Source organism: Sinocyclocheilus grahami, unplaced genomic scaffold (genome assembly GCF_001515645.1).
Source record: "Sinocyclocheilus grahami isolate Dianchi unplaced genomic scaffold, SAMN03320097.WGS_v1.1 scaffold182.1, whole genome shotgun sequence".
In the NCBI taxonomy this organism is placed as follows: Eukaryota; Metazoa; Chordata; class Actinopteri; order Cypriniformes; family Cyprinidae; genus Sinocyclocheilus; species Sinocyclocheilus grahami.
The window spans coordinates 863768-875796 of record NW_015505361.1 but is presented as its reverse complement, the minus strand read 5'-3'; the positions used below and the strand labels follow the sequence as shown (position 1 = coordinate 875796).

The 12029-nt window shown below is 34.8% G+C and overlaps 1 protein-coding gene across 1 annotated transcript in view; it reads left to right on the top strand.

Moving 5' to 3' along the window:
- Positions 1 to 12029, top strand: part of pepd (peptidase D) — an 80556-nt gene that overhangs the window by 2450 nt on the left and 66077 nt on the right. Inside the window, exons 2-3 of the mRNA XM_016284412.1 lie at positions 1932 to 2118; positions 9884 to 10011. Of these exons, the coding sequence (XP_016139898.1) occupies positions 1932 to 2118; positions 9884 to 10011 (315 nt within the window). The remainder of the gene's footprint in view (positions 1 to 1931; positions 2119 to 9883; positions 10012 to 12029) is intronic.

The following is a 12029-nucleotide window of genomic DNA, read 5'->3' as shown; positions in this document are numbered from 1 at the left end:
AAAGAAGAAGAAGAAATGTTCGTTTATCGTGTGTAATGTTTGCTTTTTAGTATGGTTGAATTAGATCACTGAAGGTCCGCAGCAAATTGGTAAATAAAATGGGATTAAATACGTAAAGGATATTTGTATTATTTAACATATTTAATTATTGCAGCTTTGAGTCATATTCTGAGTTGCATTTAACTGTTTTTTTTATGAATTGAGGAAACCTAAATCTGATTTTTTTTTTTTGAGTGAGGGGGATGAATGAATGCATGTTCACATTTATTCTAGAGCTAAAGTAACATCTTACTCCTGATTTCTCTCAGCATGGGGACAGGAGAGCTTTCAATCAATAAATGGGGGGAAAAAAGTACTTATTTGAAAAAGTAACTCGGATATTTTCTTGTAAATGAAAAAGTAATGCGTTACTTTACTAGTTACTTGGGAAAAAAAGTAACTCGCGTTACTTGTAATGCGTTACCCCCAACACTGGCTATAAGTATAGCATATTCTGAAGGATTCATGTCACTAGCAATACCATGATACTGAATTGAAAGGAGTCTGATAATACAAAACATAAATCTATTCTGGACATTGATACCATGTCCAGAAACCCCTGCTTCTAGTTTGTACATTTAATTTAATTCTTAGTAGGTTTTACTGGAGGTTCATTCAGTGCTGTTTGGATTTGTGTTCTAATTTATTCGCAAAATAATTGCTTTTATTGCGTAACGCATTAGTATATGTGATTCTGATTGGTCGTTTGTGAAATTCAGTGATCAAATTTGCATAATAATAATTATTAATATTGTATGTCGGTGCAAATCTGAAATAACCAAAGTATTACTCAACTCAAATATTATATTTCATGTTCGACTATTTATGTTGCTAAATAGCTGGTAGTAAGCAGGATAATGTGCCGTATGCTGGTGGTTTATTTTGCGATAATGACCGTCTGACTGTACGTTACCTCTGAATCATGGCAGTTTTTATCAGGATGGGTGAGTGTGTAAAGGGTTTAATGTGCAGTGACATTAATCTGAGTGACCTTTGACCACATACAGACGCCCCTGCTGGCTGTTAATCTTTACACGCTCTATCGGTGATAAAGCACTCTGCTGATAAAGCAGTGTGAGCTTGATTTTAATGTTATGATATGGGATAGTTACATCTCAGGGTGTAAAAAGGGTCAAAGGAAAAACATCTGTTTCTGATTCTGATGGTTGATTCAGAATGGATGCTTTTTGATCAGTGACAGGGAAGTTTTAACTTAATCTGTAAAGGAGTAGTTCACCCAAAAATGAACATTTGCTGAAAATGTGCTCACTCTCAGGTCATCCAAGATGTAGATGAGTTCGTTTCATCCTCAGATTTGGAGAAATGTAGCTTTACATCACTTGCTCAGCAATGGATGCTCTGCAGTGAATGGGTGCCGTCAGAATGAGAGTCCAAACAGCTGATAAAAACATCACAATAATCCACACCACTCCAGTCCATCGGCACCCATTCGCTGCAGAGGATCCGTTGGTGATGTTATGATGCATTTCTCCAAGTCTGTTCTGATGAAGAAACAAACCTGGCCTGAAGATGAGTAAAGGTTTCAGCAAATGTAAATTTTTGTGTGAGCTATTGCTTTAAATTTTGCCTGCATGTTTTTCAGCTCTTCTGGCACAGAGATTAGCAGAGCGAATTCTTCCTGTTATCATGTGATCAAATCCAGCTCTTGCATAACATCTGTGTGACACTCACAGAGAATTTAGTTTCGTCTCAGCAGATTTAAAAAATATTTTTTTATTAATCAAGATTATGTACAATGTACTTCTTCGTAGTTAAAAAATGATCAACCATTAACACAGTTTGTGTGTATGTTGAATAAATAGAAAAGGGAAAGAGCAACAGCACAGTATTATTTGCAGTGTTTCATGTGTGTATTGTGTCGTCTATGACAGGAAGGCAGTGTATTGGCTGGGAAACGATACTCTGAGGGTATCGGCCGCCCTGTTTGCAGAAAACCGAGGGCGTTTGTGTCGAGGCCTGAAAGCTGAGAAGGATGTTCCAGCTGGATCTGTGGTGGTTCTTCAGGGAGGAGAACAGAAGCAGAGATACTGCACCGACACCGACGAGCTCTTCAGACAGGTGCTACACGCAGACTACAAGTCAAAATCAATTCGACATTTACTCTAAAGTGACTGAAATAAGATTAAAGAAGATTTTTTGAAAAGATTCATTTCTATCCGTATGAACTGACCACCACACAGAATATGAAGAATATTAAAAACATTATGAGTCAGCTGTCTTCGACAGTCCTTAAGGTACCAGCACAATAACACACTCAGCAAAATATCGTCTAATTATCATTATCGATATCCACGTGTTATAGTCTACTAATATTAAAGTTATAATCAAAAAACACTTTTTAAAGGAGTATTTACCAGAAATGTTATTTACCTTGTGAATTCACAATTATGCTTAATTATGATTTTTAAATAAGTTTAATATATCATGTAGCCTTGGGAAACAGTCTAATAATGTGTTTTATGGATTCTCGTCCTTAAAACGCGCCACTTCCGGTATTTTGCCGGTTAGTCGAGGAGCAAAATGAGGTCGAGGAGTTTTAAAAGTCGAATAAAATTGACGAATCGCGACAGCCCTAATTGTTTTATACAATAGCTTAGACCGTACATGGCGTAAACAAAACAGAAAGAATTAATTACAATTATTTTTTATGTCAATTAATCATCAGCACAAAATCCGTATCAGACCTAACTAATACATTACTCAAATAAAACTTGCATTTGTTAATGGTATTTAATGGACTTAACATGAACAGTTGTATTTTTATTAGCTAACTTTAAAGAATGATAAATACTGTAACAAATGTATAGCTCATTGTTAGAGAATGCATTAACTAACTTAAAGGGATAGTTCACCGAAAAATGAAAATGTGATGTTTATCTGCTTCCCCCAGGGCATCCAAGATGTAGGTGACTTTGTTTCTTCAGTAGACCACAAACGAAGATTTTTAACACAAACCGTTGCAGTCTGTCAGTCCTATAATGTCAGTGGATAGGAATCACGGCTTTGAGAGTCATAAAACATACACAAACAAAACCAAAGTAAACCCTGCGGCTCGTGATGATACATTGATGTGTAAAGACACAAAACGATCGGTCTGTGCAAGAAACTGAACAGTATTTATATTGTATTTTACCTCTGATTCACGCAATGTCCGAACTGTTCGAACTGTCCTGAGCGGCAGCGCGTCCTCCTGAGCGCGTGAGGCGTCTTCTTCTTGCTTTACGGCGGATCGCAGACTTATAAGTGCATCTCTCAAATGGACCATTGACACTCCTAATTGAGATTGTAGATAGAGTGTCAATAGGGCCTTTCGCACCGGTTTAGTTCCAGAACTAAATGTACAGTACTAAAGTACTGGGACGATTTTGCGCTAACTATTTCCCAGTACCATTTAAAGGGTTGCATTCGCACCGACAGTGTGTACTAGGAACCGGTCGACAGCATCGTCATTTGTGTGCGGCGTTCAACAACGAAAACAAAGAAAAACAACATTAACAGGAGGATGGAGGACGCTGTGATCGGAGCTGTGTTTTTGTTGTGTCTCGCTCGCTGCAACGTGATCTCATGATAATTCGTATGTATTTTACATAAAATGTGGTTCTATAAAACATACATTTACTTACGTTTTTACAGGCACTAAAACGTACAATACTGACGTATTTTCAGCCTCTAAATGTACAAATACTTCAGCATTTTAACGTACAAAACTGACGTATTGACGACACCTAAAAATTAATCCTTATGAATATTGAAATCGCGGCATTAATTTTATTAGTTTTTAGTTGTCATATGAATTAACTTGTTTTCAATTGCATTATTAAATTGTTTACTTATGAAATGATAACATTTCGTTTTGTTGTGATTTCTGCTGCCAGCTCGTTTCCAAGAATAGCCTACGTAATGTTAAACACGACTTCACTTTAAACCTTAAAATAAATAACATTTCTGCAATCGTTTAACCTTTACTTGTCATGTAATGTTTACTTTGATTGCCATGGGCCACAAAAGGCATTTTCTCCGACATGCTGTGACTGACAATAGAACTATAGAATACACCAAAAACGCAACATAATTGAGAAATGAAACAATTTTATTAGTGCGCTGTAATCCAAATCTTCTGAATCCATAGGACTGCGAGGAACAGACCCAAATCCAAGCCTTTTTTGGTGATCTGCTTGCTTCTCCATCCCGAGCAGTGAGTCCAGTGACCGTGAGCATCAAAGCCCACGCTGACTGATGCGCTCTTTACAAATTCAAATGTTGCCGCTTCAAACGACAGGTTTTACGGCAGGATAATTGAACGCTCATTGGCTCTCGCCTGTATTCGTCACAGATTGCGACATGCCGTGTTTCTGGTGAGGTGTATTTGAATGATGCGCGCGTTCCTTCACGAGTTCACGGAGTGGATCGGGAAAATTATCTGGATAATATTTTCGGCGATTAACAACATAAATTCTGCTCTGGATCACACAAAACTACTGTATTCCGCCAGAGAGGACTGCGGGTCCAACGCATCATCATTTGGATTACTTTTAGTACTGCTTTTGACATTTTTGCAATAAATAAATGATTGTAATTGCATTTATCTGTCGGTCATGTTTTTTATACTGTACAGAAATGTTTAGGTTTATAAGTAGGAGTTGGATTAGAGACTATAAAAATATTTTAATGCTATATTGTTAATAAAATGGTTAGTTTCCTGCATATTTCGGTCATTTGCGTTTTATATCCTTTATATATATCGCTATAAAATGGGTAAGTTAAGGTTTGGGGGTAGGTTAAGGGGTCTAAAAAGCTAAATTGCGTATTAATAAAATGATAAAAATGCATATTCGCTATAAATTGGGTAGGTTTTTGGATTACTTTTAGTACTGCTTTTGACATTTTTGCAACAAATAAATGATTGTAACATTAATTGCATTGTCTGTCATGTTTTTCTTATACTGTACAGAAATGTTAAGGCTTATAGGTAGGAGTGGAATTAGCGACTATAAATATATTTTAATGCTATATTGTTACTAAAAGTTTTATTTTCGTGTGTATATCGGTCATTTGCGTTTTATATCCTTTATATATCGCTATAAAATGGGTAGGTTTAGGTTTGGGGGCAGGTTAAGGGGTCTAAAAATCGAAATCGCTTATTAATAAAATGATAAAAATGCATATTCGCTATAAAATGGGTAGGTTTAGGTTTGGGGGCAGGTTAAGGGGTCTAAAAATCGAAATCGCTTATTAATAAAATGATAAAAATGCATATTCGCTATAAAATGGGTAGGTTTAGGTTTGGGGGCAGGTTAAGGGGTCTAAAAATCGAAATCGCTTATTAATAAAATGATAAAAATGCATTGATATGAATATCTAAATGATATAAAAGATACGTAAATATTTTTAAGTTTTTTAGCTAAAAATACGTAGCGATTTGTACGTTTTAAACGTTGAAATACGTCTAAATTGTAAGTTTTAGCATGATTAAAAATATTCAAAATTGTACGTTTTGTGCTTGTAAATGTTACGCATTAATACCTACGTATAAACATGAGACCAGGCTGTCTCGCGGGTTTCACAATAATGGACATGGAAAGTCGACGTATACGTAAAGTGATTGAAAGAACGGAAAGGAGGACTAAGAATCTCCAACGACAACTAGCAATGCTACAAGTGCTTGCACTTCAGCGTCCGTCCATCTATCGCTGTTCTCCATACTTAAAATAAATTGACACAATGTTTACAGTATGTTTACACGGCGTTTAAAATCATGGCGGGTGAGGGCGTTTTCATACGCGTTTGGCCAATCAATGTCTACTTACGTCACGATTAGTACCAGTTGTGCTGGTTAGACCCTGCTCCGGAGTAGGAGCTAATTTGGTTCTCGAAAAAGGCAGTCCGGTACTAAAATCGCTCCCAGTTCCGGCGGTGCGAAAACGCCAAAAAGTGGGTAGTTCCACAATTAGTTCTGATACTATGAAAAGGTTCCTGCCGTGCGAAAGGCCCTAATGGTCCATTTGAGAGAGAGGTGGTGGTGTTTTTTTTGTATACTTTCAAAGCCGTGATTCCCATTCACCTACATTATAAGACTGACAGACTGCAACGGTTTGTGTTAAAAATCTCAGTTTGTGTTCTACTGAAGAAACAAAGTCACCTACATCTTGGATGCCCTGGGGGTAAGCAGATAAACATCAAATTTAAATTTTTCGGTGAACTATCCCTTTAACTTATGTTAACTCAGATCAGGGTTATTATAATTAATTAAGACTAAAATAAAAAATATATATATTTAATTTTAGTCTTAATTATACACACACACATATATATATATATATATATATATATATATACGGTATCTCACAGAAGTGAGTACACCCCTCACGTTTTTGTAAATATTTTTTTATATTTCAGCAAACTGTTTGCGGGCTTTCTTGTGCATCATCTTCTTTTGATGCAGTGTGCGGCGTATGGTCTGAGCACTGACAGGCTGGCAGCACTCATACGTCTATTTCCCAAACACAACCTCTGGATATGACGCTGAGTACGTGCACTCAACTTCTTTGGTCAACCATGGCGAGGCCTGTTCTGAGTGGAACCTGTCCTGTTAAACCGCTGTATGGTCTTGGCCACCGTGCTGCAGCTCAGTTTCAGGGTCTTGGCAATCTTCTTATAGCCTACGCCATCTTTATGTAGAGCAGCAATTCTTTTTTTCAGATCCTCAGAGAGTTCTTTGCCATGAGTTGCCATGTTGAACTTCTAGTGACCAGTATGAGAGAGTGAGAGCGATAACACCAAATTTAACACACCTGCTCCCCATTCACACTGGAGACGTTGTAACACTAATCAGTCACATGACATTTTCACTTAGGGGTGTACTCACTTTTGTGGCCAGCGGTTTAGACATTAATGGCTGTGTTGAGTTATTTTGAGGGGACAGCAAATGTACACCGTTATACAAGCTGTACATTTACTACTTTACATTGTAGTAAAGTGTCATTTCTTCAGTGTTGTCACATGAAAAGATATAATAAAATATTTACAAAAATGTGAGGGGTGTACTCACTTCTGTGAGATCTATATATATATATTTGTTATGAACCCCACTTTTAAAAGACTCACTCAAGAAGGGGTTAAGCAACATAAAAAGGACGCGCAAGACAGGAGATACATTTTAACCATTTATTAAGGGTCAAACAGCTTGCGAGTTAACCACGTTAGTTAACCAATGGCAGATGTAATAGAGTTAAATCAGTTAAACTAAAGAAAAATACCTCAATAGATATTCAGTAAACGAACAAAACACAGACCAACAGAAACATTAAAGACACACAGAGAGAGAGAAAACCCTAGACAGTAAGACGCGCACAAACCTCACTGGATGCTCTCCAACGTCGATGGCTGGACGGCAGTAGCTTCTCAAGTGCGATTCAATCTCAAAGAGCGTGGAACTCGCTGTGGCGGACAGGCGATGGGGCAGGGAGAGGCTCTCAACACAAGTGCAACTTCCGCCTTATATTCAGTCCAGAGCGTCCTTACTCGACAAGCTGCAGGTGTGTGTGGGCGGAGCTCAACCTCGGGAGAAAGAGAGGAACCAAATTAATATATACACACAATACCCACAAATGAACAACAAAACTTTGACCGTGACAATATATACACACTTACAATGTACTATATATAATAAAAATTTACTAAAAATGACAAACGCACAACAAAATTACTAATAGATGCACTTTTTCTATGCACCGTCATTACAGTTACCAAAAAAATGCTGCATGCATCATTGGGTAATGTGTCAGTGACCTTTCTTTTGTTTCGAAATGATTATTGAGTGTTTGTCTTCCCATTATACTCGTTCATAAGTGGTGCTCTTGTTTATGCTATGCTAAATGGTAATTAGTGTTGGCAAGAGGCGCGTGAGTTCAGGCCTTTTATTTCAGCGCTACGGTTGGGTGTCTGATAGAGCCCCCTAATTTACTGCATTTACATAAGTTGATTGAACATAATGAGCAGCGTGTTTCTCATTCATTAGCTGCAAAAACAGGCACATCCTGTGTTGTTTGGCAGAGATTGCGCGCCGGTATCTCATGGAGCGAGTCTTGCGATTTAGTGTTGTGATGTTTACTGCTTGAGGGCTTCCTACTTTCATCATAATTTAACTGTAAATAATTCATAACCATTAATTTGCTTGTCTTGTGTTGTAGTTTCTTCTTTTTGAAGTGTTAACGTGCACGTTTGTAACTTGAATAAAATGCGTGGCACTTTTCTAATTTGTGCTTGTTAATAAGTGCGTGCGAGTTTACGCGTATCCTGCGGTGATTTTATTTTACTGCTCCATTATGCAATCCGTACTGAATGCACGTGAACTCTGCAATACACTCAAGACAATAAAATGACTCGAGCACAAACGACTCGTCCTCCGTGGATTAGATAGTGCGCTTATCTGATCATGTTAGAAAGCCAAGCGTTTAGCCTCGGCTGGAGATCTCACTGCAGAGAAGACTGACTAAGAATGGCCTCCTTTTTATTCATGAGTCTGAATTTGAATTAAATTGGCCGCTGCCTACAAGATGTTGAACTGGAAAGACAAGATACTGTTACTGAAATGCAATGCAAAGAAATTCAACACAGCCACTCAACCGAGAACTTTCATGAGTCCAACACAAGTACAGAAAGTTTTGCAGCAAATTTCAAACTTTTGATTTTATGGATTGATTTATTGATTCATTCATTCATTCACTTTTAAATGTATTATACATTTCATTTTTGAATTATTTGTTTATTTATTATGTAAAATGAAATGAATGATAAAAAGAAAATTAAAAATAATAAAAATAAATCATTTTAAAAATTTAAAAATACAAAAATTAATGATTACAGTTTGTTTTTACATTATTTTTGTTATATTTTAGAAATATTTTTTAAAATATATATTACATCTATTATTTTAATTAATTTAATTATTTATTATATTTTGAAATTATTAAATTACTAAATTATTATTTATTTTATCTTTTTAAAATATTTTGTATCATTTAAAAAAAAAGTATTTGTTATTTATTTTTACATTATTTATTATTTATTTATATAAGCTTTTTTAAAATGATTATATATTTAATTTCTTAATTATTAATATCTGGAAAATGTTTGTAAAAAATGAAATGTGTTATTTAAACATCTACTCTTATGGCACTTATAAGACTTTTCTTTGAACTTAATTTTTTCTCTCCTCAACTTTTACTGACATAATTTTCTGAATCTTATTTACTTGTTAGTTAGCTCGGTGAGATTCTCTTCAAACTGTTGCTCAATCATGACAATAGTTAACCTGAAAAGAAAACAGACAGTAGAAGAAGACCTTTGCAATGTGTGCAAAGTGCATTGTGTGCAGTTTGTTGCATTATGAATTGCAGTCTTGCAAATTTTGTGGCACAGCAATGCATAAAATGATGCTTGCATGGTTCATATTCACATACTTGCATAGTGTAGGTTTCAAAGCACAAAAAGCAGCTTTCATAAGGAAAATAGTATCTCCAGTTGTGACAGATGTGACATTATTAACATCAGTATTAATAACACTGAATCCTCTCTGTTATGGCTCGTTGCAGGAATACGGCCCATAGAAACAGGGTTACACATTATGGATAGTGTGTATGTATGGAAATAAGCCACTTGTTGCTGTTCAGATCTGTGTAGTTGGATGATTATGTACAGAAGAGGCTCTTGAACCTCTCACTGAGTTCAGTGTGTTGTAGATCACAAAACTCGTCGTACAAGATCTCGTTGATGGCTGGGTGTTTAATCGGTGGATGTAGCGCTAACTCATGTTGTTCTGCAGGAGTCGTTTTTCCACTGGACCTTCGGTGTGACGGAGGCCGACTGCTACGGCGCCATCGATGTCAACTCCAAGAAATCCATCCTGTTTGTTCCCAAGCTGCCGGAGAGCTACGCCACATGGATGGGCGAGTGAGTGACGCGTTCAGACTCTCATTATCTCAGATTCTCTCTGACTTTCGTGCTCACTTACGTCTGCTGATATGATTGCTTTGAAATTCTCTGGAGCCAGCAAACGTTTTATTTTTATGTCTCTTTATAGTTTCCCGGGATTTTCTGTTTCCTTCCGAGACCCTCAGTGATTTTATTTCACAGATTTATAGGTTTGCAAATTACAAAGGAACATTCCTGGCTTAATAAGTGAAAAGTGACATGCTGTTGATTAAAAAAATATATATATATTTTGTTAAATATAAAAAAAAGGTAAAAAAGTTGTGGTTGACCTATATAGTAAATATATGTTAATTTTAATGTTTTAATATTTATATGTATATTTTAATAATGATATTATTATATTATATAATAATTATTTGTATTTTACATAATAGTATTTAAAATGAATATATGTAATATATAAATACAAATATTAATATTAATTATATATTAACAAAAGTCTATATACACATAAATACATATATTATTTTATGTTATGATATAATAAAATATAATATTTTATGTTTGTTTTTGTTTTATATATATATATATATATATATATATATTTATTTATTTATTTATTTATTTATTTATATAATGCAATCATTATAAAATATTTAGCAGAAATATTTGGAAAAAAATTAGTTGACCTATATAGTAAATATTTATAATTATATTTTAATGACTATATTATTATAATTATATACTTATTACTTATTTTACATAATATAATACATTTATATTTTACATAATATATTATTATATTACAATTATAAAACAATAATATTTATATTATTAATGTTTATATATTAAATGTGTGTGTATGTGTGTGTGTGTGTGTATATATATATATTCTTTACCTGTCCGCATTGTAATATTAACAGGAGAATCCTTTCTCAATCCTCCTCATAATGTGAGAACAGGTAGGCATGCAGTTGAGCTCTGAAAGATTTTGGGACATGTAAAAGCCTTGTGGTTATGTTGTGCTATTGAAGCAGTCGGAGCTGTAAAGAGATCCGCTTTGAGACGGACGGTACAGTCAGAGCTTGCTGTCGAGCTTTGAATCAGCCTGCATTTAAATCTTCCTTTCAAAGGTGCTGCAGTAAATTCTCTTTCTGTTCATGCTGCAGCGCTGCTGGATAAGCTGTTCTAATCTAATACATACGGCTGTGCTTTCCTCACTTCATCAGATGAGTTTGCTGCTGAATGGTTCGGGGCGTCGCGGGTCAGCGGCTCGTCTGATGTGCTTGTTTTTGTGGCTGCTGTGATCAGTGACCCGACATTCAATTATTGGTGTTTTTCTTGACATTACAGTGTTTCTGGGTGCAATATTTAAGGTCCTTTGATTTGCGAAAACGTTGACGGAATCAGTCATAAAAATGGAATTTATAACATGGAATGTCACAGAATTTCAGTTTAACTTGAAGAAACTGTTACAGAAGTATTATTATTGTACAGTAGAATGTACATCTTCATGTTATACTTCATGTAGTAATACAATTATTATTAAATACTATTATTAAATTAATATTAATTATTAATTATTTCTTCATTTAAGAAATAATCACAATTTTTCTTCCATGTTTTAATTTTAAAAGTAAATCTCTTTTGTGCAGCACTTTGTTTACAAAAATGAGTTTGTTTAATTTTCATTTGATTAAAAGAGAAATTAAATGAATGCTTTTTTGCCTTCATTTGACTGCCAGAAAAATACACAACTGAGTATACAAAAAAAACAAAACACTATTGTTGTAAAAATAAATAATAAATTAAGTAGTTTTTATCAATTCAGTTAATTACATGTGTTTTTGATTGTTACAATTTTATCAAACCATTAAAATAAAAAATGGATTCCACAAATATTAAAAAGGGATAAGCAGAATTTGGTAAAAATAAAACGTATTTCATAGGGCCGTAATGTTTTTTTTGTTTGTTTGTTTTTTTTACTTTTAATAAATTGCTGTTAAATTGTAGCAAAAAATTAATAATAATAATTC